At 42.2% G+C, this 27843-nt stretch overlaps 1 protein-coding gene across 2 annotated transcripts in view; it reads left to right on the forward strand.

Annotated features, from left to right (window-relative positions):
* CECR2 (CECR2 histone acetyl-lysine reader) overlaps window positions 1–27843 on the forward strand; it is a 103753-nt gene that overhangs the window by 9600 nt on the left and 66310 nt on the right. The window contains exon 1 of one of the 2 annotated variants that reach the window (XM_072954702.1): window positions 2109–2152. The exons of the other annotated variant lie outside the window; for it this stretch is intronic. Coding sequence (XP_072810803.1) covers window positions 2150–2152 — 3 coding nt within the window. The 5' untranslated portion in view covers window positions 2109–2149. Of the gene's footprint in view, window positions 1–2108; window positions 2153–27843 lie in introns of those variants that run through there. 2 annotated transcript variants of the gene reach the window in all.

The raw sequence follows: 27843 nt of genomic DNA on the forward strand, positions 1-27843 counted from the left end.
CCTCACTGGAGCATTGAGGTTATTTTTAGTTGTTTACTATCATAACAGCCATGAACAAAAAGATTCCCCCCCAAGATAGGATTAGTGTTTTTATTCCGTTAGACTTCTGTTATTACCTTCTATAACTGAAGTCTTAAGTTTTCAATTTTTTCATAGGCAGTGTTTGTCTTATATCTCATAACAGAAGCTTAAATGGATTTGGTGCCCACTGTGGGTACTCCAGGCACTGTCTGATGTTTCTCATGCATCAGCTTATCTATTCTTTTTTAAACATTGAGGTATCATTGACGTATGACATTAATATTAGTTTCAGGTGAACAACGTAATGATTCCATATTTGTGTATATTGAAAGAAATGATCACTGCAACAAGTCTAACACCACACATAGTTAAAATTTTTTTTCTTGTCGTGAGAACTTTATAAGATCTACCCTCTTAGCAGTTTTCACATACACAATACAGTCTTATTAACGGTAGTCACCATGCTGTACGTCCCATTCCCAGGACATATTTATTTTATAGCTGGAGGTTTGTACCTTTTGACCCGCTTCATCTATTTCACCAACCCCAGCCTCTGCCTCTCAGAACTACCAGTCTGTTCCCTGTGGGTACTTTACTCCTAAACATTTCAGTGTTTTTATGCCTTAAAAACATGAACATTCTCTTACACAACTGTAGTACAATTATCAAAATGAAATTAATAAAGTAAGATCAATACATAATATATCAACTATTGCCAACTGACCTAATAATACTAATGTATATAACTTGTATGTTTTTGTAATTTTAAAAATAGTATTATTTTAGAAATTATTTTTGTGGGTCAGGTTTTCAGTCTAGGATCATGCATTGCATTGAGCTGTTGGATCTCTATTGTCACACTTCGCCCAGCGTGGTTTTTCAGTCTTTGTCTTTCATGACGTTTTGGAATTGAGACTGTCCCTCTGTTTGGGTTTGTTATATGTACCCTCATGATGAGATTCAGGTCCTGTGTTTTGGCAGTGGTGTGTCCTTAGTGCATCACCTCAGGAGTCATGTGACGTCGCTTGGTCCCATGGTGATGGTTATTGTTAACTTTAATCGCTTAATTTAAGGTGTTGTCTGCCAGATCTCCCCACTGTGAAGTTGCTGTTTTTCCTTTATAATTAATACATACCTGGTGGGGAGATGCTATATAAACCTCCTGTTTCTCCTCAGAATTTAACCCATTAGTAATTTTAGTCCTTGCATGATTCTTTGCCTGAGTCAATCATTACGTCATAGTTGCCAAATAGTTATTTTCAAATTGCATCATTCTTGTTGCATTTGTAAGTTGGTATTCATAGTTTTCGTTCATAGATTTTACGTGTTTTATTCTAAGCTGTTTTTTAGTATCTGATAGGAGTGTAGTTTTATAAAGTTGTTTTTTTCTTGGAATATTTCACCTAAAGTGGGTAAACACTGATGTAACAATTTTCACAAAATGAAGTAATTTTTTAAACTTCAGATCTTACTTTTTCTTTATACTTGAAAAAAGTTCAAATCTACAGTGAAGTTCAAAGACAAATATAGGGAAACTTGTATACCCTTTACTTTAGATTCATCAGTTGTTAACATTTACCACATCAGCTTCATGTTTTCTTTTTTGTTGAACCATTAGAAAGTAAACTGGCAACGTGTTGATACTTCCCCAGCAAAGAACTGGTGTGTACTTCCTAAGAGTAGGGACCATCTCCTGTATGACCATGATAGGATGTTCACATTTAAGAAAAATCACAGTAATTCTGTAGTGACATCTGGTAAACACCTGTATCCGGACTCCTTCACTTGTCTCCGCGATGGCTTTCATAGTTGTTGTGCCTCACGTATCCTGGATCACACATCTGTTTGATTGTTAGGGGGATAGTTTTTAAGCAGGTTGAAGCCAATCCATTTACCCTGGTAATAGGGAAAAATTGGTAAAATTTACATTTTGAGCTGCAGGTATGTTAGGTGAGATAAGAGTTCACTGGAATAACACAGGTGGCAGTCCAGGCTTTATCAAGATGGGACAAGCTACCTGACCTCCCTGAGCCTCAGCTTCTTCACTGGTGGGTTTCTCGCTCACTCCACAGGGTTATGCTGAGATTCAGATGACCCAGGAGGACCTGCCACACGCAGATTTCTACAGATGGTAACTATTATCAAGTTACTTTCTCATTTTAGATTTTTGAATTATGATGTTATAACTGGCAATCATTTGTAAGAAAGGAATTAAAGATATATCTGTGTGATCTCTCATATTTACTTATTTTGAAGTCAATAAGTTGTAAAAAGAAAATCAGTCTAGTGCCTATGTACATTAAAGTGATTGCCGAATACAATTTTTAATAGCTTTATTGAGATAGAATTCGTATCTCAGTATGAATTACTGTTTACCCACTTACAGAGTATAACTTAGTGGGTTTTAGTATATTCACAGATAGGTACAGCCATCACCACAGTCAATTAGAACATTTTTTTGACCTCAAAAAGAACCCATATCTTTTTTGCTATCACCACCTCTGCCTCCCATCCCCTTCCCCAGCCATGAGCAACCACTAGTCTATTTTCAGTTTCTGGAGATACTGATTTTCTAAGGTTTTTTTTTTTTAATTTGAAAATTTTTATTGCACTCTTAATGGATAAAGACTCTTAATATAAGGTCTCTTAATGGTCCCACTTTCTAAGTTTTCATAATACGTGGGCTCATACAGTATGTGGTCTTCTGTGACTGGCTTTTTTCACTTAACATCATTTTTCAAGGCTCATCCATGTTGTAGCAAGTATCAGTACTTCATTCCTTTTTATAGCTAAGTAATAATATCCCGTTGTATGATTATACTGTATTTGCCTGTTGATGGACACTTAGGTTGTTTCCACCTTTGACTTTATGAACAGATATATACTTAGAAAGAACTTTCTTCCATTCTAGAGCTTGTTCTTTCATTCTTTTAAGAGTATCTCTTGGCTAGCAGAAAATTTTAAATTTTGTAAGTCCAAATTATCCAGTTTTTCATTTTTTTGGATCATGCTTTTTTCCATCATATTTAAGAAATAAATCTTTGCCTAATCTAAGATCACCAGGAATTTCTTCTGTGTTTTCTTCTAGAGGTTTTGTAGTTGCTTTTTACATGTTTTGTTGATAGCGTGTAAGAAGTGTTTTTTATTGCTGTTCATTTACTCTCAAAGAACTGAGTGGTATTTCTCTTATTTGCATGGAACCCTTTTGTCTAGGACAGCCTGATTTCTTTCTCCAGCTCAGTTCTGGAGCATGAAGAGTCACTCGGTGTTGGAAAAGACAAGTCATCCTTTTAGGTTGATGAAAGGGGGTTTTCCTGACAAGTTGGCTGCAGTTGTGCTGCAGAAGCAGCGGTGTTAAGTGTGTTAGATTTGCATCCATTTGCTCTGAGATCCCAACTGGAATTTGATGATGAAAATAAAGTGTAGATTATTGAAATAGTAGGTACAAGATAATTTAAAAAGCGAACAATCAGTTTTTTGCTTATTTTACATTTGATTCCTCAAGTACTTAATGGCTCATCTTATAGATTGAGATAAAAAGTTGTGACTGCACGTTCATATGCAAATTACTACAAGTAAAACTGGGGAAATCTGGGTAAGATCAGTGGATGGTATCCATGTCAGTACAGTATCCCAGCTGTAACATTACTAATATTAATATTAAGAAGAGCGAGACAGTTATCTTAGGGTATTTCATAAGTTTTAGAAACTGTTAGCATCGGAGAAAACTGAGCAAAGTATACGAGTTTCTCTGTATTATTTCTCAGAACTGCGTATGAATCTATAGTTCATGAAAACTTAACTAAGAAAGTAATTCAGTTAAGAAAGTAAGACTGAATCCAAGATCTCAGAGCTGGAAAGTACTTTGGTGGTCATCCCTCAACTGAGTGATGCAGACTTGAAAACGTGGACGACGTATCTTGCCCAGAGTTACTTGGTTAGTTAATGGCAGCATTGGACGAACGGACTAGTTCTTCTGACTGACTGTCCAGGTTGTTGACATGCTGCTTTCTTGCCACTGCGTGAACGGTTGTACACAACCAGGATGTGATAGCGAAGTAGGAACGTGAAGCCGACAAACATAAGAAGCAGAGGTCTTGCAGCCTTGGAGTGCTGAGTGCAAGGTACAGAGAGTGCAGGCTGTGGGCCTCCTTGGCCTCGTGGTGCCTTGCCTGCACTTCATTGTGTAGCTCTGGTCCTTTTCAGTGTGCAGATTAAACACTTCACGTCAAGTCATTTAGGTTAGAAAGTTCCTGAATTATATCAAAAAGTCTGTTCAGTAGAGAAGAGGAACTAATATATCTGTTATTTTGACGTTGCGTAGACAAATCATTTGATTATATCAATTTTTAAAAAAATTTAGTTTTTATTTCAGTGCAGGCATATAGAAAATTTGAAAGAATGGTACAGGGAGCACCCACGTGCTCCTCATTTAGGACTAACAGTTGTTACCATTTTGCCACATTTGTTTCTTCACTGTGTGTGTGTGTGCGCGTGCGCATGTGTGTATACACACTCATATATGAACTATTTTTCCTTAACTGAATCATTTTTTGTCATGCATACATGACATTGCACTCTTAGATACTTCAGCTTACATTGTTCTTATTTTTAGGAATTCTCCTATGCAACCACAATACCATTAATACTTCTAAGGAAAATTAAAAACAGTTTCATAATATTACTTAATATTTACTCGTAATATTCATAATACTATCTAATCTAATATATAGTTCTTCGCTCTTCCCCCATCACAGAAATACCTCTCATCGTTGGTTCTGCTTTGACCAAGGATCTGATAAAGGTTTCCTGCTTTGTACCTGGATGTTATTTAATTTCTTTCCATCTGGAGTAGTCCCCTTGACTTTTTGCTTTTTATAACAATTTGAAAAGTCTGGGCCAGTTATCTTCTGGTATTTCATGTTTTGGATTTTTCTGGTTGTTAACTCGAGTAGAATCAAGTTACAAATAATAAATGCTGGAGAGGGTGTGGAGAAAAAGGAATCCTCCTACACTGTTGGTGGGAATGTAAATTGGTGCAGCCCCTGTGGAGAACAATATGGAAGTTCCTTAAAAAACTAAAAATAGACTTACCATATGATCTAGCAGTCCCACTCCTGGGCATTTATCCATAGAAAATGCTAATTCAAAAAGATATATGCACCCCAATGTTCATAGCAGCACTGCTTACAATAGCATGGAAGCAACTTAAATGTCCATCAACAGATGATTGGTTAAAGAAGATGCGGTATAGGCGTGCGCGCGCACACACACACACACACACACAAATAGAACACTACTCAGTCATGAAATAGAATCAAATAATGCCATTTGCAGCAACATGGATGAACGTAGAGATTAATATACTAAGTGAAGTCAGATAGAGAAAGACAAATATCATATATCACTTACACGTGGAATCTAAAAAAAAAATTATACAAATGAACTGATTTACAGACCAGAGATAGGCTCACAGACAGAAAACAAATTTATGGTTACCAAAGGGGAAGATGGTGGGGAGATAAATTAGGAGTTTGGGATTAACATATATACACACTACTGTATATAAAATAGATAAACAACAAGGTCCTGCTGTATAGTGCAGGGAGCTGTATTCAGTATCTTGTAATAACCTATAATGGAAAAGAATCTGAAAAAAAATATATATATGTATAAATTGAATGGTTTTGCTGTGTACCTGAAACTAACACATTATAAATTAGCTATACTAAAATTTAAAACATTTTTTTCAAAGTAGAATCAAGTGGAACATTTTCGGTAATATTACTTCAAGCGTGTTGTTGGGTGCTTACTGTTTCACATCAAAAGCTGCGTAATTTCAAGCAGTTTACTGTTAGCGATGCTCGCTTTGATCACTTGGTTAAGGAGACGTTTTGGTTGAGAGGAGAAGCCTCCTAATGCCATCCAGTCACCTTACCCTTGAGGGGATAGCTCTGTACTGACAGGTGCCAGAAAGTGAGGCAGAAGACGCAGCCAGTGCCCACAACGTTCAGGAGAGGGACGGAGGTGTTATGGAGACACACGTGCAAACAGACCGTTGCAGTACAGTGAGACATTTACTAAAATGGAAGCTTGCGAAATACAGCAGCAGCGAATAGCTTAAAAAAAAAAAAAAGCTAACAGCTGAGTCTGTCTAAGGGAATTGGGAAGATGTCACAGCTTCACCAGAGCACCTGGAAGGCTGGGTTCGGAATCATCAGCAGGTGGTTAGGTGGAGAGACAGCGTCCCTTGGCAGGGGTAATAGCCCTCATGGAGGAGAGAGTGGGCTGGAGAGAGCCGTGAATATTGGTGTTGGCGGACTATCTTTGCGAGGTGGATGGGAGTGGCAGGGGATGAGGCTCTGTGGTGCTGAGATGATGGTCACATAGGAAGACTGTTTGATTTAGATTTTATCCTGAAGGTTGGGGTTTTCAAACTTTGAAAGCTGCGAATCACTTTGTTAAAAGGAAATCTTATGCAGAAACTCAATGTGTGAAGCAAATAAAAGTGAGCACTGTTTGAAAATGGCTGTGGGTGATGAGCTGTTACAGTCTGAGCAGGGCATGGGGTGAGTTGGTGTTTAGAGCAGGCCTGGCACATGATCTGTGCAGCAAATGCTTGTTGATGGAGTGGATAAGCAGTCTTTGCACAGTAGGAAGTTCACTCCAGTTCACTCTGAGTGTAGAAGGAGCAGGCTGGCGCTGGAGGGCTGTGGCCGCATCCAGGTGAGCTGACGGCCTGGGTGCAGGCTGCCGTCCAGAGTGAGAGGCGGTTCACAGGTCGTGGTTTGAGCGGTGGCTGTAATAGTCTAGCATGGTGGTCCCGTTCCATCCACAGGGCTGTGTTGTCCCCAGGGAGTGGCCTGGGATTTGCGGAGGCGTTTTTGGTCACAGAAATCGAAGTCGGTACTAGCATTTCCTGGGTGGGAGCAGCATGCCGGATGTCACACAGGACTCAGGACAGTCCCCACAAGGAAGGGTTCACTCCCAGAACTTCATTTTACATATAAACACAAAGTAATTTTTGCAGTGTTTTAACAGAGACCAGAATTTTTAGGAATGTGACTGTTCTGTAAATCAAGAGATTGTACTGTTTTGTTTGAAACGTTGCTAAGAATTTTTCACCAGTTTGGAAAATCCTGTATTGTATCTTACTTGTCACTGGTCGTATCTGAATTGCTAACACTGCAGTGTGTCCGTCTGTGTTCTTACTGTGGGTTCTGTGTTTGATAAATGAATGTTACACCTTCTAGTGGCTCCATGCTTGTGCATTTACATTTTGAAATGTATTTCATTACATATTTCATTTTATGTCTCCTTTTGATTACAGTTGTAATAAATCAATTACGTTTATATTTATGGATGTAGGAAGGTTTCATTATCTATGGATTTTACATCAGGATAGCAAAGGGGGCTGTTAAAAATCTGTATTGTAATGAGAGGAGTGCTGGGTCTGGCAGGTGAAGCGTCACCATCTGCCGTGGGTCCTGGGATTCTGGCTTGAGGACTGCTTGGGTGTTGTTACTCTCTCTGGAGACAAGGCTTGGGTCTGGGGTGAAGGTAGTGAGTATGGGGCACGTCGGGGTTGGCTTCCATGTGACCTTAAAGTTGGGGATGTGGGGTGGGAGTTGTGAGCGGGGTTTTGGAGTCCAGGGGGAAAGTAACTGTTAACGTCTGTTGAGAGTGAGGTGGCCGAGAATACAGGGCCAGACGGGCTCTGTTTCTGTTGCCATACTTAGTACCTGTGTGCCATTGCGCAGGCTGCTTACCTGCTCTCACTACCAGTTTTCTCATCTTTAAGAATGGGGATAATAGTATCTATCCATTGTGTTAGTGTGACAATTAAATGCCTTAAAACGTGTAAAACACTTGAATAGTGCCAACTTAAAATAGTATTCAAATTAGCCGTTATTACTCACCAGACATTCAGTATGTGCTAATAATTATGAATTAATATGTGAATTATATCAATTGGTCCTTACAAAACAGTATTTTTATGAGAAAACTGAGATGTAGGGAGATGTACTGCAGAGTTGGGAGTCGTAAATTGCACAGTAAGTAGTAAGTCTGAATTGGCTAGAACTGAATCGTGCTGTATACCCTCCCCTTCCACTGTGGGCCTCGGACCAGCAGCTTCAGCGTCACGCGGGAGCTCGGTAGAAGTGCAGACTCTCAGGCCTCACCCTGGGTCTACCACCGTTGACTCTGAATTTAAATGAAATTTCCAGGCAACTCCCGTGCACACTAGAGCTTGGGAAGCGCTGGGCCCCGCGATCTGAGCCAGTCCAGCTGAGCAGGGGCGGAAGCGTGAAGAGCTCGTGAAACGGGGGTGACAGCCCAGGGCCTGGCCTGGCCCTTGCTCCAGGGTTAGCCTTGGGGCCGTGGCCGCTCTCTCTCATTCTCTGGACCTCAGTTTTCTTATCTTGAGGCGAGGGATGTTGTCTTCCAGCTCTTGCGTTTTCTGGGTCTGAGTCCCGGGTCTTGGCGGTGGGAAGATGCTTGAGGTTTGGTTGGTGCAGGAGGAATGGTGATTGGGGTGAGAGGGTCAGCGTAAGTACACTCAGGAATGAGTATACTATGAATGGAAAATTGTGGACTCTACTAAAGTAAATATATTTTAGTATAATTTCATCCTATGAATTTTGTCTGGAAATCTTAAGATTCTAGAGAGATTTTTTTTCAGCGTGTCTTCCAGCTTAATGCTGGCATGCTGATGCTGATATGGTGATTGCAGTTTCATCGTTAGTCTTATTGTAATACTCAAGTTAACATGACTATTTGGAGATATAGTAAGTTCTAAAACAGTATTACTTTTTAAAAAATCTAAAATTCAGATTTAGCTTCCACATTTGTCTTTGCTTCCTCATTTGCCTGTAAACTTCCTGAGGCCATTGACAATGTCTCCTTCTTTGTTTCTGCAGGGATGATGTCTAAAATAAACACATTTTAGTATGTCCAAAGTATCTGAAAATGTTTAGTTTGTACGTGTTTTATTTACATATTTTTCTTAAAAATATATTATTTGAAGTTGAAAAATCCACATCTTTCCCCTTGAATGTAGTTTCAATGTAATCTTTAGGATTACCGTCAATTTTTATGCCAAACTCGGGTTAAGTGACTGAGGAAAAGGGGTTTGTAGTATAAAAACCAGAAAGGTACGTGGGAAGTGGAGAGCTCAATGCCAGGTGACCACTGAGGTGTGCTGGAGTGGGCGAGTAGTGGTGTTCTCCGGTGGATGGTAAGGCAGATAGGAACTGAATGTTGAAGGCGATTGTGGGGCTGAAGAGGGTTGGAGAAGCCGGAGATCACCACCTCCCAGGCCTTCTTCCGTTCCATCTTCTGGGAGGCCCTTTGGAGTGTCCTTTTCCTTGCGGGTCACCTCATTTTGAAATTCTTGTCTTAAAGAGGGGCTGCATTCTGACTCCTGTGCTGGCTGCCATCTGCGTTTTTCTCCCAGGTTTGGAAGCAGAAGGATGGACCCCGAGCCTGAGAGGGCAGGAGACAGGAGAGAGGCTAGGGGAGAGGGCGTGGTGTTCTCTGAGTACTGGCTGCTCATCTGGTAATTGTAGGCTAATCTGCCTTTGTAGTTTGTGGGCAGGGCCCCAGGAGAGCCTTGTCCTTGCAGGACCCTCCTTGGCTGTGATTTGGAATCTCTTCTTCCCCAGAGAAAAAGTGTTCTGGGGAGAGGAAGGGGTAGATGGCAGACACCGGCAGCTGAAGAGGTTGTGTTGATCGGTTAGTCCGTTTCTCTACACCACTGCTTGATATTGGGAGAGGAGAAGAGTGTTTTATCAATTTGATAATATTTTTAAAAACAGCATCATTGAGGTATAATTGACATAAAATAAACTACATGTATGTATAGTCTGATCAGTTCTGACGTGTTCATACTTGTATGTCACTACCACATAGAAAGTGTCCATGCCCATGACGCCCAAGAGTCTCCCCTCTGTGACCCTCGCCTCTTGTCCCTCCCCACCTCCTTTCCCAGGCAGCACCAGATCTGCTTTCTGTCACTGTACATAGTTTGCATTCCTCAGAATTTCATAGAAATGGAATCACAGTATGGACTCCTTTTTTTTTTTTGTCAGAGTGGCGGGGAGGGCTGTGCTTTGTCCACTCAGCATAATTTTAGCTTGAGACTCATCCGCACTGTGTCACGTGTGAGCAGTTAATTTCTTTTCATTGCCAAGTACTTTCCCCTTTAAGGGTGTACCATGATTTGTTTGTCCAGATCACCTATCGATGAATATTTGTGTACATCCTTTGGACATAAGCTTTCATTTCTCTTGGATGAAGACCTAGAATTAGAGTGGCTGGATAATATGGTAGGTGGACATTAAACTTAAAAAAATCTTTTTATTTTAAATTATTTTTGATCTACAGAAACGTCATAGTGACAAGTACAGACAGTTCATATGTATTAGTGGTCAGCAAGCTTTTCTGTAAAGGGCCAGACAGTAAATTAGGCTTTGTGAACAAGTGGTTTTTCTTAGACCTGCTCAGTTCTGCCCGTGTAAAGCAAAAATCTGCCGGTGAGTAAATACGTGAATGGAAGTGGCTGTGTTCCAATAAAACTTTATCTATAAAAACAGATGGCAAGTTGGATTTGGCCCATGTTTAAGCTTACAAAGCCGTGGTACACTTGTCAAAACTAAGACATTAACTTTGGTACAGTGCTGTTGACTAAACTCAGACTTTATTCGAATACCAACAGTTTCCCTCCACGTCTTTGTCCAATGAAGGTTTCAGCCCCGCATACCACTTTACACTTAGTTATCATGTGTCCTTGGTCTGTTACTGTCATCAGCAGACTCGGGGATATTCATTTTATGCTGTCAGGTTGGATCTCATGCTGTCTTTATTTTGTTGCTAAGTTGTTCCAGCTTTGACCACTGGGCGTTCTTTTGGGTTAGCGTGTGTCTGTTAGGCATGTCTTCATTTGTTCTTGGGTACTATCTGACCGAATGTGTTCTGCTGTATGGTTATACTTACTGTTTTTTGTTTATCCTTTCATGAGATGGTGGACATTTGAATTTTTTCTACTCTAGCTGTTATGAATAATAGCTGTGTGTATTTGCTTATGGGTGTTTGTGTGGACAAGTGGGATTGGAGTTGTGTTTAACTTTGTAATAAACTGCCAAACTTACTTATCAAAGTGGCTGTACTAATTTATATTTTCAGCAGCAACATTTAAGAATTCTGGTTTCTCCACATTATCATTAGTACTCATTGTCTTTGTGATTGTGATATTCTGGTAGGTGTGGAGTGGCATCTCATTGTGGTTTTGATTTGTATCTCCCTAGTGCTAATGATGGTCAGCACCTTTTCATGTTTTTGTTAGTGATGTACATACCTTCGATGAAATTTCTGTTAAGATCTTTTGCTCATTTGAAAAATTTAGTTTGTCTATTAAATATGTGTATTCTGGGTACAAGTCCTTTATCAGAAATATTATTTTACATATATTTTCTCAGTCTGTGGGTTGTCTTTTCCAAAGCAGAAAATTTTGATGAATTTACCAACTTATTCTTTAATGGTTGTGCTTTTATTATTATCATATCTAAGAAATTTTCCTCACTCAGGGTCACAAAGATTTCCTCTTACGTTTTCTTTTAGAAGTTTTATTGTTTGAGATTTTATATTTAGGCCTATGATCCATTTTGAGTTGGTTTTGCTTACGGTGTGAGGCATTAATCAAATTTTTGTTATTTTTTGCATTTGTTCCAGTACCACTTACTGAAAAGGCCATCCTTTATTCACTGAGTTGCCTTTGTATTTTTGTTATTGACTCGGTATGTGTAGGCTCATTTCTGGACTCATTCTGTTTTATTACTCAGTTTGTTTTTAGGGCTGTATCACACGGTCTTTGATTACTGTACTTTTGTAATAGATCTTAAAATTAAATTAAATGTTAGTAATGTTTGCTCTGTTGTTCATTTTCTGTTTTGGCTATTTTATATCCTTCGCATTTCCATATGAATTTTAGAACTATGCCGAGGTTTTTGTTAGGATTGTATTGAATACATAGAACACTTTGTGGATAATTGACCTTTTAGTAGTATTTAGTCTTGTGAACCATGACAATGGCTTATCTCTCTGTTAGTTTAGATTTTCTTTAATTTCTTAAATAAAATTTTTATATTTTTCAGTTTAGGTCCTACCTTTTATCAGAGTTATCCTGAAGCATTTTATGTTTTTTTATGCTGTTGTACATTTTTTAAAGTACCAGTTGTTCTTTGCTAGTTTATAGAAATACCATTGAGTTGTGCATATTGATCTTACAACTTTCCTAAACTTACTTCTTTTAGCAGCTTTTTTGTAGATTCCACTGAATTCTCATCATCGGTGGATGATAACGTCATCTGTGAATAAGACAGGATTGCTTCTTTCTTTGTGATCTGGGGGCCTCTTACTTTTCTTGCCTTATTGCGCTGTCTGGAACTTCCCATAAAATGTCAAATAGAAGTAGCCAGAGCCAGAGCGGACATCCTAGTTCTTCGTCTTCTTCCTAAACCTGTGCGTTATTTCTAAGTATGTTAATTTAGTTTCAGATACTTGGGAATTTCTCAGAGAGCTTTCTATTACTGATTTCCAATTTAATTCCACTTTGGTCGGACAGAATACTTTATATGACTTATATCCTTTAAAATTTGTTGAGACTTGTTTTATGACCCAGAATGTGGTCTCTGTTGCTGAACGTGCTGTGTGTACTTGAAAAGAATGTGTATTCTGCTGTTGTTGGCTGGGGTGTTCTATAAATGTCAATTCAGTAACTTTTATATCTTTTAACACAAAAAGGGTGAAATATGAAATGGATTCATTTCCCTGTCCCCAGATTCATAGCATGAGTCCGTGTAAATCCTGCCATCTCTTTCTGCTAGCTGAAGAGCATTCTCCTGGTTGGAATGACATCTCAGAACTGGGAGACACTATTTCATTAGTACACTAGCCAGCCACAGAGATTACCCAGTTGGCTACTTAATAATTAAATGAAGTTGCTTGTAATTCTTTGAGCTCACACAGAATTAACTAAATTAACCTTTTATTGCCCTGTACGCCTGGGGTATTTTTGTGTGAAAATAGAGGAGCCTAGACTCCTTAAAAACTCTGAGGGAAAGTAGATGTTTCAGTCAACTTCAGGAGAAGTACCCTAAATAAGAGGCATCTTAAAAAAATACAGTCTCAGAAACTGCAGTGTTCTGACGACACGAACGTTCCTTTGTTCACTGTTTCTGGAGTCTCAGTGGAGAAGCTTCTGTAGCAGCACCTGTGGATAGCCAGTTTTCCTGTCTTGAGGAGATTTCACTGTAAGCGCATTTCCGTGGGTATTTCATCACATCCGTGCAGCGGCCTGGTGAGACGTGAGCAGGGCTGGTGAAGGAGAAGGCCGTGCTGGGCTGTAAATCACTGGCGGTGCACACAGCGTGGGCTCAGATTTCAGAAGTGTAAGAGACCATGGGTTAGGGGATGGGCATCTGGTAGCTGAGGAGTTAAGATACAGAAAAGTTAGAGCTTGTCTAACAGCTGTTCTCAGCAGAGCGTGATGTGCCCCCCAGAGGACATTGGCAGTGTCTGGAGACGTTTTTGGTGGACTCAGCTTGGGTCAAGGGGGCTGCTAGTATCCAGTGGGTAGAGGCCAGGGAAATTGCTAGATATCCTACAATCCCCTGGACAAAACAGTTCTCTGGCTCAAAATGTCAATACTGCTGTGCTTAAGAAACCCTGGTTTAATTATGCTTTTTCTGAGTTTTGATTAGGACATGAATCTCCAGAATTCTACCTTAGTGACTCGCATAACCCCAGTATTGGCTGCTGGTGATCACCTCCAAACCAGTGTTACTTTTAATTCTTTTCAGCCTCATTTAAAAAAAATTGAGGTAAAATTTACATAGTGTGAAGTAAACATTAACCATTTTAAAGTGTGCAATTTGATGGCATTTAGTAAATTCAGTATGTTGTGCAGCTGCCATCTTTGTGCAGTTTCAGGGCATTTTGTCACCCCAGAAGGAGACGTCACAGGACGGTCACTCTCCGTCTTGTGCCCCAGCTCTGGCAGCTGCTAGTCAGCCTCTGTCTCTGTGGATTCTGAATTATTTTTATCTTGGCTTTTTTTGTGGTACTTTGGAAAGAACACTGGACTGGATGTCATCAGAGTGGACTTGACATCTGGTTCTCTGTTCTTCTGCTGTCTGGTTGGGGTGAATCATTCATCTGACCTAAGCCCCAGTTTTCCCTTTATTTATGTGGCTCCTGTCCCAGGAGCCAAGTATTATTCTGCTTTAAATGAGATTAAAAAAAAGTCTGAAATTCTAGCCCACATTCTGTTTGCTCAGAATGCTTGTTGGAGGTGTAACAATCTTTCTCACTCAGGATGCTTCTGAGCCACCTTCCCAGATATTGAGTTAAACGTCCTTGGGTTGATGTGTTTGGAATTAGAAACTAATTTAAGTTTTCAGCTCAAATAAAATGATTAGGGAGGTAAAGATACCTGCAAAATACAAATTCATCCTGTTACTAGACATAAATTGAATTTGGGGTTACCTAATTTAGCATCTGACTTATTTTGTAATTAACAAAAACAAAATATAAAAACCAAGTATATTCCTGCATTCTCATTCCTGCTTAAAACCCTCCAATGGCTTTTTGCGTTTAGAATAAATTCTGAATTCCTTACCATTGTGTAGTAGGGTCCCCCCCAAACCTTCCTGCTTTCATGGCCTGGCTTGTGCCATTCCCTCCCTTGCTCTTGCTGTAGCCATGTGAGCCTTTTTTTCCTCACAGAGGCTCCAGGCTCCTTAAGGCCTTTGCACCAGCTGTTGCCTCTGTCTGGAAGGCCTGGGGGAACCATGCCTTGTTACTAGCTTTCAAATCTCAGTTCAGATGTCATCTCAGTGAAACCGTCCCTGACCATCCTATCTATGGCTTGTTTTAGAAATTCAAAATGAATGTTGCAGGGTAAAGACTGCAGTGAATTCCCATTACTGAGCTTCCACAGTTGTTTACATCCCATTGTTAGTGGTCCCTCGATTTAGAGCAGTAGCCCCACCTTCCTTCGCAACTCTGTCACTGTCTGTCACACTACTCTGGTTGGTTTTCTCTTTCTGTATGTATCTTTTTTGTTTATACTGTCTGTCTCTCAAAACTTTTTCTTTGAGCAGGTGTCTTATCTGTCTTGTTCACTCTTGATCCCCAGTACCTGGAACATGTACTTGTGTCTTTGTATGTGGTAGGTGCTCAAGAAGTATTTGCTGAATGAATGAATGAAATAAAGTAAACTTCCCCAAATCAGGGGCTGTTTAATACATATTTGGGTTCTTAGCTGCCTAGTAAAGAGCTACTTCACACATGGTAGACACTCAGTAAATATTAGACCAAATATTTTTATTTTTCTACATCACTGTCTCTTCTGCTGGCAATAGATTTGTTTGCATAGCCCTCTTGCAGGATCTTTAATGGAGAAAAGAAGGGTATACTTTCCCTTCATTTGCTTTCAGCTCACCCTGCTTGTGTAATAAGAACAGGCTTCTTACTGATTGGAGATTTTTTCCCTTGCCAGATTCACTTGGTTTTTAATCTCAGTTGCTGTCCACTCACAGGTGGTCTGTAGCGCGTTCCAGAAGCCCCCATTTACCCTTCTGTCCTCTGGTCAGTTGTTTCTAGAGCTGTGGAGGGGAAGAGCTAGAAAGGCGCTGGGAATGGCGGAGGTGGACGCAGTGCTGCGGATGAGGACTTTGCCCAGGGTCACACAGTCAGGCAGGGGGTTCTCCTGGGACTGAGGACGAGAGCCTCGTCTCGCAGTTAGTTGTTTTCTCATTGTTTCACATTGATGAGTTCTGTTTTGCTCGTTGGGCTCCTAAGTTCTTAGTAATTGGGACTGTATTGTACTCTTTTTAGTACCTTCCATAGCTTCTAACACTAAGCACAGTAATGTTTCTGGATTAGGAGAATAATGTGAAGGCATTGCTTTATTTGAGAATTTATTTAATATTGTATTTTTGTGTGCCTTATGGGAAGAGACTCCTAAAGGGCAAATCTTGATTACTTGTGCTTGTGCAATGGGTATATAAAAAGAACTGGGAACAGGACAGATGAGATGGAGCGGATTAACAGAAGGCTGCAGATGGTGGCTTAGCACTTTGGAACGAGTCCATCAGTTCCTGCTGTCCCGTCCAGTGTGAAAGACCATCTGGGCCTCCCCTGAGTACAAGAATGTGATGTCATGGCCGGAAGATGTGAAGGCTGGGTTTTACTGAAAGCAGTTGTCAGGTTAGATAGATTTGGAAATGTTCTATTTTGAAGACAAGATACCCAGAACTGAAGACTTGGACCAAGTAGTTCCTAATGTATAACATCTCTTTCCACTTATGTAGTAACGTTCAGAACACTGGCACCCTGGTTCTGATTTTATTTTTATCAAAGAGCAAACTCAACTAAATGTTAAAATTTGAAACAGTGCCTTTTCTCAGAAAAAGTCAATTGTAAAAATTTTGGAAAGTTGAAAGAAGCAGAAAAATTATAATCCATTATTTTGAACCTGTATAGGTCTGTTATATACATGCAGACATGTACTTTTAAAATGTGCTGTCATTAAAGTGTCATTGCATGATACCACTTTTCAGGTTCATCTGCAGATTTGTGCTGCTGCAGTCAGATCTGGCTGTGCTGTCACCCGCTTAGCCTCTCCCCTGTTGCTGGACCCCTCGGTTCCCCCAAGCCTCATGGAAACTGACGTGCTGAGACGGCACCTTTGTGTGTGTGTGTGTGCGCACAACTGTTTCCTTAGGGAAAAATTGAGAGTGGAATTTCTGTGCTCAAGGTTATGTACCAGTTTTTTTAGGGACGTTTTTGATTGTCATGGTTGGGGTTCTGTAACTTGCCTCATCTCTTTTGTGTGTCAGTTAAGTGATGGTTAATAGCTGTGACTGCGGTCCTGGTGTCCTTGTTGTCACTGGAAGTGACTGGGGAAGGATAATTTCTGTTTATTCAATCCAGTTCCCCAAATAAGGCAAAAGGAGTTGTCACCATTGAGTTTTAATAATGTGATTAAGTCTAGTTAATAAAGTCATTCTATTATTTTTTATTCTACACTTCGCTTTCTGTTTCTAGCTTTTCTTTCCACTTTAATGCCCTGCCCACCCCCATGCTCTGCATCTACTTTTGTTTTTCATTTGTGCCGAAAGCAGGCCTGGGTTTGGCTTAACTCCCATTGTGAGGGCTGAAGAAGCCTTTGGCTCCCAGAGCAGAATTCTGTAGCATTTGCCAATTTTCACATTGAGGGACTCTCTGCTTTCTGCAGAGGTACCTGATGGTGGTGTCAGCTGAGAGGTGGAGAACCCTTTTTTTCAGAAGGCTCTGCCAAAGGCAAATGAGGACTTCTGAAGTTGGGAAATTGTGTCTTGAAGTCCCTCCCTTTCCCTCCAGGCTCTGAAGTAATTTGAGATGCTTACACAGGACTTGAGTGTCCTCTGGTGGGTGTTTTGTCTCTGTGGGGACCAGTGGTGGGTTTGCTTGGTGAAAAGGGGTAGAGCGGGGCCGCTTCCTGGAGACTTGCCATCAGAGCAGCCTCCTTTCTCAGGGCCTTGTGGGCACAGCAGGCTGCACTCGGTCCCTCGAGGAGGAGGACGTTCTTATTTTGCTGATAGGATGCAGACTGACTTCTGATTGGCCACCGTTAACAGGTTTCTCAGGAGGTGCCTGGCACCCCTCTTTAACACTGCTCTGGGGAGCGTCTGGCCCCCCTCGGGTGCACAGCCCTTTCTTTGACCTTGGTGGGAAGACAGCTTTGTGGAACCTGCAGTTGTTGTGAGGCTGGTGTCAGATGAGGGACGCCCGTGGTGGTTGTGGACCTCCTGTAAAGGGGTCAGGAGCAGAACATTATTCTTTGTGGAAGATCAAAGAAAGCAAGTTTACAGTCCGGCCTTGGAAGCTGGAGCGTGGAGAAGAGCCAGGGACAAGTTGTGGGCTCGCAGCCCCTGAGGGTATGGCATATTCCTTCAGAGATTTCTTTTTTCCAGGCCATTACCCTTTGAGATCTAGAGTCACATTGGGGGCTGTAGTGTCTGCTTTTGCTTACATTTTGCTTATAATTGTTCCTAAGTGTGTTCTTAACGTGTTGCTTCTGTCTCGGCTGTGATGCCCATGTGGTCAGACTCGGCCTGCCGTAGCTTGGCCTGCTTACTCCTTTTTAGCACTCTTCATGTCTGCGGGTCTGCGCAGTAGAACGCAGCATTTGGTCTCAGGGAGCCACCTCTGTTGCAGGACCTTGGATCCAGGTTTTTTTCCACTTGGTATTCAGTCTAACATTTTGGATACATCCTCTTCTCCAGGTGACTGTATGAGCTAGACGAGCAGTTTAAAGCTAGTCTGAGTTTGACGTGCCCTTGGAGGATGAAGTCCAGAGTCACTGTCGATCTACAAAAGACAGAGGTTCTCCATGATGATGACAGTTTCAAATTGTGTTGCAAGTACTTTGTTACTGAGTGTGAGTTCCTTTAGTTGGCAAATGATATACCAAAAAAATGAATTGGAGCAGATGCAGCTGTAATCTCACTCGCTCTCTAGGATGGGAGAAAAGTTGCTGGAGTGAGGGGTTGGAGTGGATCACAGCTAGCACTGGCCAGTGTCTCTCCGTGACTTAGCCTTTCTTGGTGATCTTTCTTCTTGGGACATGCTTACATGTTTAAAGCCTCTGTTTGGAACCAGTTGCTGAAGTGTGGTTTAAAAAGTGAGAATTGCCTATATACAATGTTAAGATACATTTCATTAAACTGTCTCTTATTTAGAGGGTAGAAGGCATGTAACGTGGTGACGCTGTTCACTTAGAAGCCATTTGTATTGGTCCCTTTCATGCCTGGCAGTGGGCACCTAAGTGTTTCCGTGAATGAATGAATGAATGAATGAATGAATGAATGAAAGAAATGACTTTCTTTTTGCTGTTGAACTTTCCCTGCTGACCGGCCCTAGACTGTCAGTCCAGGTCACAGACTTCAGCATCACTTTCTTTCCTTCTCAGAGGGCTCGGCACTTGGCCCTGCCCGGCTGGCCAGTGTTTTCATTCAGTGTGCTGCTGCTTGTTAGCTGGACTGCTTTCCTGCTCTGTGTTTCAGACAAAGCATTTCACAGCTTACAGAGAAGTTCAGGTGTGAGTTGGGACATGGCTGCATTTGGGGTATGATTCATTAGAGCACAGGCAGTATGACATGGCCCCTGCTTCCTTCGTATTTCATGTTGTTCCCACCCACAGACGAGCAGCGTTTCCTGGATGATTCCAGGGTAGTGACTTACAGTCCCCAGTTTCACTAAATTCTAGGTTTCTCCAGTTATTTCGTGGTATTGTAAAACTCAGGCATTCAAGATAAAATTTTAATTCACTTACAGAGATAATCCTGTATAAAAGGACACAAGGTACGAACTAAAGTACTGAATAGCATGTGAAATCACTCCTTTTGCTGTGAAGCAAAGAGAGGGAGAGTGAAGTGTTTGTACGTTGTGATAGAGGAGTCACAGCATCTCATCCTCTCTCCCAAACGTGCTTGTTACAGTAGTACTGTCTGCTGGCACCGTGTGTGAAATATCTGGGGCTGCCATTGAAACGAGGTAGCTCAGTGGCCAGGGGCATCTGAACTCTTGGAAACAGTGTGAACATAATAGAATACATCAAAGTACAATAAGAATCCGGAAATCCAGTGTTTTGTTTTCCAGCAGATCCTGGTGGTATATAGCATCTATGTGCTGACCACTAGGCGTGCAAGAGTTTTACTGTAATGTGTTTGGCTTTGGACAGGTGGAGTGTGTTTATTAGAACTGTTTGGTTTGCTAGTGGCGCTAATAAAGTATGGTGTCTCTTAACTGAATGGGAGAGGATATTTGACCATTCTTGATAAGTTTGCCATTTTATGTAATGCAGTTTGGAAGTCAGATACTATATTCAGTGGTGATTATCTCAGTCTCTTGAGTTTTTATTTCATGCATAATTTATGATGGCCTCAAGCCAATAGCCCAGGTATAGTAATAGTGAGATGGGTTAGCCTTGGTGAGTGCACCAGGAAATAGCACTAATACAATGACTAGAGTAAGGTGAGAACAGAAATGTGACCATGGAGGATTTCGGTCTAGGTTATCTGCATTGCACGTCAACTTTTATACATAAGGTAAAGTGTATTTGCTTTGAGTAGCAGAGGAGCTTGTGGTGTGCTCCAGGTTCGTGAGATTGCTTTTCCTTCAGTCGCAGCCGTTAGTTCGCAGCACAGCTTCTACACGAAGCCTGTCAGCAAATTCTCTTTTACAAGTTTCTGCAGTGCTGAGGAATTGATAGCTCTGTTTGTATTTGTAGGTATTTCTTAATATAGGATTTAGTCAACTGTATTTTCAATAAAGTTGTGCCTGCACATACTGTTCTCTTACAGTTCATTTAAATTCCTGCGCCCTTCACAGTTGACACGCACGCCGTGCGCAGGATAAAATGAGATGTTTGAGGTGGTGCAGCATAGCCTCCAGCAGCCGGGCCAGTGGGTTGGCAGTTATTCTAAGTTGTTCTAGTTTGCTTCAGGCCTGCCTTGTTGTCAGGGAGGAAGGATGCCAGGTAGTTTACCTTCCTGAGATGACGGTTTGCTTTTACAAGAGAGCCAGAATTTGAAGCTGAAAGATGTTGATTTTGCAGTTTCGTTTTATCTGTATACTTGCTTTATCTGCAGGGGATTTGAAGCTTTTTATCTACCAGTCATCCATCCATCCATCCATCTGTGGCACCCACTGGGAACAGACTTTCTTCCATTTTTAATGTTTTGTTCACTGGAGTTTTGAGGCCTCACCAGTGCTTCCTGAGGCCCAAGTTTCCCAGTGTCTTGATGATTTCTGGGAAGAAGCTTTTTAGGAATGTCTTTAGTGTTTCCCGACCTTTCCCATTCTGTGATGGGGAGATTGAAATGGTGAAATTACGAAGCCAGCAGCTAGTGCTAAGGGAGTTGAGTGTCCTGTTTACTGCAATACTTTCGAACACGGCTCCCTTAATAGTGATGAATTTCTTGGTAAATATTTGAAACTAGGCAGCTAAGTGTAGTGTAGAGTCAGAGGTAAGCTAGAGACACAAAGAAAGGAGTAGTGATTTTTCTTTTTATTAGTGCTTCAGAACAATTACTAAAAACCCCAGAAACAGACTCATAGACATAGAATACAAACTTGTGGTTGCCAGAGGGGAGGGGGGTGGGAAGGGACAGACTGGGATTTCAAAATATAGAATAGATAGACAAGATTATACTGTACAGCACAGGGAAATATATACAAGATCTTGTGGTAGCTCACAGCAAAAAAAAATGTGACAGTGGGTATGTGTGTGTTCATGTATAACTGAAAAATTGCCCTACACTGGAATTTGACACAACTTTGTAAAATGACTATAAAAAATAATAATGTAAACATTTCAAAAAGAAAAAAAAGATTACTAATACTGAGTTTAGGATTTAATTTTGTGAGTCAAAAAGGTGGAATATATTTTCTTTTTAATTGTTTTCTTTCTTAGGTTTTGATTGTCCCTCACTAGTTTTTCTGTTTGTTTACTTGACTGTCAAATATTGATAAACCCCATTGGTCATTAGTGAATGAAAGACTGAGTGGGTAAGGCAGTGGAGGGTGCTGAGGGCCTGGGCTCTAATCTAAGCTGCCTGGATTCAGATCTTAGTCCTGCTGTGAACAGACCTTGACTATCTAATTACTTCTCCACTTTGGATCCTTAGAGGGTTTCAGTGCTTGGCTTCTAAAAAAATAAATAAATAAAGTACCAATGGGTATCAGCTGTGCACACTGACGATTATTTCCATGTGGTAAATTCCTGAAAGAGCTGGTCTTTTTAAAGTCTCTCGATACGGTGTCACATTGAAGTTGTCGGATGTTTTCTCTGACAACAGGGACTTCTTTCTCTTTTAAGAATTTAAGATGGCTTCATCACACAGCTAGCGGTTTGGGGAGTGCTCTGCCCTTGCTGATCCTTGAGGAGGAGACTTCTCCCTGAGTGGCTTTGCTGCGTGAACTCCCCCGGTTTCTGCTGTGTGAACCGTCACGGAGATTGCGTTCAGATGACTGTCAGTGTTGGCCGGCAGCGGCTGTTGGTTGGCATCGTGGTTTCCTTGCGGGTCACCACTTGGTAATTCAGTTTCACTTTATGAAGTGGGGAATTTTCCATACTGTACTTCTTGGGGAAGCAATCATTTTAGTTCTGTGGAATGAAAAATTTTAATAGCAATTCAGTAAGTTGTAGTTAGTGAAAATATCATTGAATTCACTGGAGAAGTTTGCAGAAAGTGAGGGGGAAAATGTTAGGAATCCAAGTGTTTTTGCACGATCTCTGCTTAGGGTGAAAGGTAAAATAAGTACACAGTTGAGTCAGCAACTGTATACACCCATGTAACCACATCCCCAAAGAAAACAGAGGTCACTTCATTCCCCTGGAAGTTCCTCGTGTCCCTCGAGTCGTACCCACCTCAGCCCCGCAGACACACACACACCCTTCCCCGTGCAGTCCCCGGTCTGAGTTCTGCCAGTCCAGATTAGACTTGCCTGTCTTAGGAAGTGAATAGAGCCACGTGGCACGCGCTCTGTCTGTCCTTCAGCCCACTGCAGTGTGCGGGACACACCTGTGCCTGCTCGGCTCTGCTGTGCGGCCTGGGACGCGCTTCGTCTCTGAGCAGTGTGTGCCGCTGCCTGAGCTCAGGGGCTTCGCACGTAGTTGTTGGAGGGGAGGCTGGTGCTAGCTTTTTAGGTTATTTCTGGCTCTTCACTTCGCATCAGACAGCTCGGTACTAGGGGCTGCTGCCGTTTTATCTGTGTCGTCTCTTACCCAGGTCAGGCCTGTTAACGTGGTTAGGCTCCCGGGAGGGTGCTTGTGATCTTGTGATCAAGGCGCGATCACGTGTGCTCACGTTTGTTTAGCACGCGGTGAGCACGTGTCCTGCTCCCTGTCCCTGACCCTCTCCCTGTCTGTCCTTCAGCCATCGTTCCATCTGTCACTCTTATTTTACCTCCTCATTCTCCGGGATGGTCTGTCGGCCCCTTTGTCCTCCGTCGGTTCATCACTCAGTGATCTCTGACCCTCTTTCGCTTTGCCTGCAGCATACCCAGTGCTCTTCTGTCTCAGGCTGGGATTGGTTTCCTTTCCTCTCTTGCCAGCTTCTCTTCAGGTGAGGCTGCCCCAGAGGATTCGTCCGATTTTAACGCTGGGGAAGGAAGTGTTTCACCCTAAGCTTGCGTCTCACTTTGTGTGGCTGGACTTGTGTTTTCAGCATCCAGCGAGGAGCACAAGAGCAGGCTTGCTGTCCCTGCAGGTCTGGTGTGTGGCTGCCCTGTCTCTGCTGGCTTTCAAAAGATGGCCCTGGAAGCAGTTACTCCGGTTGTATCAGTTTTAGTAGCTGTAGATGACCACTGCCACTGTTTGTTTAATGGTGGTGTGGCACAATTGTGGTAACACATATCATCAAATAAATGCCAGATTAACTGTTCGTAACCTCTGTTTGTGAATGCTGTGTTTCCTAGTTTGTTACTCAGAGCAATTTAGGAAACTCTGGTGAACATGACTGTATTGATGATCTTTGAATATTGATCGTAAGCCTGATCATTTATGTGTGTTTTGCTAGCTTTCTGAAGGCTACACCTCTTCTTTCTGAACCAGGTGTAAAACAGAACCATGAGTGACTGTTAAATGTCACCTTATTTCATGGAGCCCTTGCAGCTCCTCTGATGGGGGGAGCACTGTCACCTCTTCATAGATCAGGAGACTGAAACTTAAATCACGGAGCTGAGCTGCTCTCCTGTGGGAGGATGTGTGGTTCCGAGCTGTTAAGGGACACCACCGGCCTTGAGGGTCGCTGGGAGGATCACAGCCAGTGCTCGTGTCGCCCATCAGTGCAGCGCCTGCCCCGAGATCACTGTGCAGACGCGGTTCCTGTCCTCAGGGGGTCAGCGGTCTGGAGCGCCTTGCAGAGACACCTGGCCTCTGCTCAGATTTGTTTATCTCTAAAGGGAGTCCCCTCCATCTTAAGCCACAGTATGAAATGATTTGTATGTAGACTTTGAATAACTGCTGTCCGTACTTTGCTTTCAGACACTGCTGTTCAACCTGAATTCAGTACATTAAAATAGGAGCATTAAAAACCCCGTATTTCCATTTTGAATGGTATCGTTTGACCATTACTTTAAAATGGAAAACAACCACAACCACAGCCACAACCAAAATCCCCAGACTGCGTTTCCTGGTAGTTTTTCAAAAACGTTTTTCTTTCCAGTAACAGTTCATTGAGATATTCACAAGCCATGCAATTCACCCATTTAAAGTATGCAATTCAATGGTTGTGGTGTATTTACAGAGCTGTGTGCATCCATTACCACTGTCAGTTTTAGAACATTTTCATCACCGCTGAAAGAATCCCCCAACCTTTCGGCAGTCACCCTGTGCTCTGCATTCCGACTCCTCCATCGTGCTGGGCATTGTCCACGTGCAGGCTAGGTTGCCACTCACTGAAGTTGTGGAGCTGGTTGTCAGAACTCAGACAGCCACGGACCAGGCAGCTGCTGGTTAAGGTGGACAGCCCACAGGTGGGAGCGCACTTATTCACAGACCCAGACCTTGGCATCAAGACTGTAAAGCAAGGTAGAGCGTGGAGACAGAGTTCAGCTTGGGGAGTTGTTGGTTAAAATTAGTTTGTCTCAAACTGAGATTACTGGTGTGGTGCCTCTTCTCTCACCTCTAAAGTTGAGAAGCCTGGGGCCCCTTCTGAGCTCTGTGTAGCCTAAAAAGGCAGGTTTCTGGGGACGTAGCAAGTGAGGTTGGTCAGAGGACTCCTACTGTGTTTAATCCAGGGAAAGCTTTGGGTGGGCCATGAATGCATTTGGTGTGGAATAGACTCGCTGGATTGCCTTTTACAAAGCCCTGAGAAAGAGGAAACTGCTGGGAGCAGCTTCAGTGGTGGTGGTTTTCTCGTGGCTGCCCCGTCCTCCTGGACTGTACAGTGTCTCTCTGACCACCCGTTAGTGTACCAGATGTTCTGAAATACACGGTTTTCAGATTTGGAGCCACTGAATATGAAGTATCAGTAATCCTGCAGGGGTACTGGGTGGGTATCAGCACAGGCAAACCCCCAACTGCTTCACTTCCTTGGCATACAGTTTGCTGTTGCTTTTAATTGTGCTTAATTACAGTCAAAGCTGAACTTGATGAACTTCAGATAAAGGTCATACACAGTAGTACAGTGTATAAACACGGCGTGCTTCTGGTTCAGCGAAGAAAACTGGAGTACTTGAAAAGACTTGAGTCAATTAAGAGTTCTTTACATGCTGCCTGTTTCCTCCTACCTTTGACTCAGGTTTCAGTAAACCTGCTTGGCAGTCTTTCATCAGGTGCTCAGGCTGTGCCCCTTTTGAATAATCAGTGTCCTTTTTGTATTAATTAATTACTCTTTGGATAACTGATTTTGAAAACCCTGTGTTTGTACCACCTCTGATGCTGACGACTCTTTTGTCAAGTGGAGATGCCTTCTGTGCCTGCTTCTCAGTGTTGACTGAGTCTGTCACCACTGAGTTTTCCCCAGACAGAGAAGTCCTGTGGGACCAGTGTGCGTCCTCCGTCAGGAGGAGGATGTGTGAGTAGCTGTGCACAGCCTGCAGGAGGGGGAGAGGGGCTTGGGGCCCCAGATGTGAACACCTCCTGCTTCTGTTTCAGGGTAATTAATGTTTCCTCGGACTGAGCTGAACTGTAGGCCCGCGATTCCAGCCTTCCACCACCTTTAGGCACAGGCACGGTGGGGGTGGAGTTTGTATTTCAGGTCGTCCCAAATGAATGAAGTAACTTGAGAGCAGCGCTTTTTTAAGCTTGGCCTTGAGGCTGGAAAAGGGGTTACGGAAGGTGAAAACTTCTTCGATGCGATGGAATCCTAGTGACTGGAGCAGGCTCCTGCTGTGCTCTGAGGACTTCAGTTCCTGGAGGTCCTGGTGGGGTTTGAGTGTTTGCTTCCCGGTTCTCCGGCTGGTTGTCTGTGTTACAAGGGGGTCTTGCTCTTGTCTGCCACTCCGCCCCCTTCTGTCTCCCCTCCCCCCTTGGCCTTCTAAATTAGATACATCCCCTCTGCTCCCAGACGTCTCCATCTCTCTGTCCCCTGACAGAGCAATCATTTATCAAGTTGTTTCACGCATTGTCGGGAGGGGGCCCCGGGGGCTCGAGTTTGTTTCGCCCCTTTGTTGGAGCTCTGCAGGATGGGCCAGCTTCGTCTCCAGCCAACTGCTGAGAGTTGCTGGACTCCAGGAGCCAGTGTTAAAGGGGCCGCCTTTCATCTGCGCGCGGCTGCCCCGGTCTTTCATTGTAAATTCCAGCTTCTGGGACTGCAGTCGCCCTGGCCTGGCACACACACGCTTTCCACCTCTTGTCTTTCCTCCACCCCAGTCGTTGAGAACCTGGACGTAGATTTTTGTGCTCTTTCTTTCTCTTTGTTATTCCTTGTCTGTTTTCTGTTCTTCCTCCTTTGTCATCCCACCCTTTTCTGAGTGGTAGATTATTGACAGATTTAGTCAGAGGGTTCCTGCTTTTACCAGATATCATCTTTTTAGGTATGTTTCAAGTTATCAAGGTGTCCTTTTTCCTTATGTCACACTGTTCACTATCAGCAAAAATACCTAAGTAGAATGGGGATAAAAAAAGATTTTAAAGTCTGTCACACTTTAAAGTGCAAGGTGAATATTACTGCATGTTACTAGGGATTATGCAGGTTTTCCCAAAGCATCTAAAAAAAGAGTCTCAGTGCAGAAGGACAACTGGGCTTAGACTCAAGGATGCCTTGTGAGAGTTCACTATTGACCATGAAGTTGAAAGATGGATGTTGTTTATTGTAACTTAATAGTTTAAAAGAACAATGTTTATTTTGCAGGGTAAGAGAAATCAGACTGTAATGTTACAAGGATTATGAGAATTTTTTTCTGTGATCCTGGAATATTTCTTCCCAATATTTTACTAAGGAAACTTTGACCGGGATGCAATGGTTGAAAGGATTGTACATTATATTTTGGGCTTAAGACAGTTTTTTTCTTTACCCTGTTGAATGAAACACAGAGTCTCACAATGCATTGTAAAGTTATGCTTAGAAACAAAATACCGAGGGGAAAAAAGTACCCCAATTAACATATGTCACAGAGTGTCACAAACATCTGAATTCAAGTGAGCCTGCATCTTGTGTTTGTTGTAGACGCGCTGAGCCCAGAACGTACAGCTGTGGGGTTTTACTGTTCATCAGGGTCAGCGGGGAAGATGTTCCCCTCCTCACCAGATCCTTTAGGTTGAAAATACTGAGACGCCTTGATCAGACTTGTCAGCCCCCAAAATAATTTGTAAGCAGTAAACTGTTTTGAGCGCCATGCACTGTTGCCTGGTTATGAAGAATCTCTTAAACAGTTTATTGATTTTTAATGTCAAAGTGAGCCCGTAATTCTTTCCCCATACGGTATGTCCTTATTATTGGGGTGCTTTTCAGATATAAAACTGTTCTCATTGATTTTCACATTAAAGCTTAAAAGAAATTGTACATTGCTAATAAAAAAGATTTTTCTTTTATAATGGTACGATTCAAATACCACTAATCCTTAGCTACACTTCACGTTAAGAATATAAAAGCAAGGGAACCTTGCATTAATTCTGAAAATTGAATATGTACCTGTGCCGGATACTGTTTTGCACAGTATATCGATGGATAAAACATACAAAAATCCTGTTGGAGTTTAAATTCTGCTGGTGGAGGTCGGGAGGAGACGCATCAGGCACTCTGTTTTCTTGGCATTCATGGCAAGGGT

Source organism: Vicugna pacos, chromosome 34, assembly GCF_048564905.1.
Source record: "Vicugna pacos chromosome 34, VicPac4, whole genome shotgun sequence".
In the NCBI taxonomy this organism is placed as follows: domain Eukaryota; kingdom Metazoa; phylum Chordata; class Mammalia; order Artiodactyla; family Camelidae; genus Vicugna; species Vicugna pacos.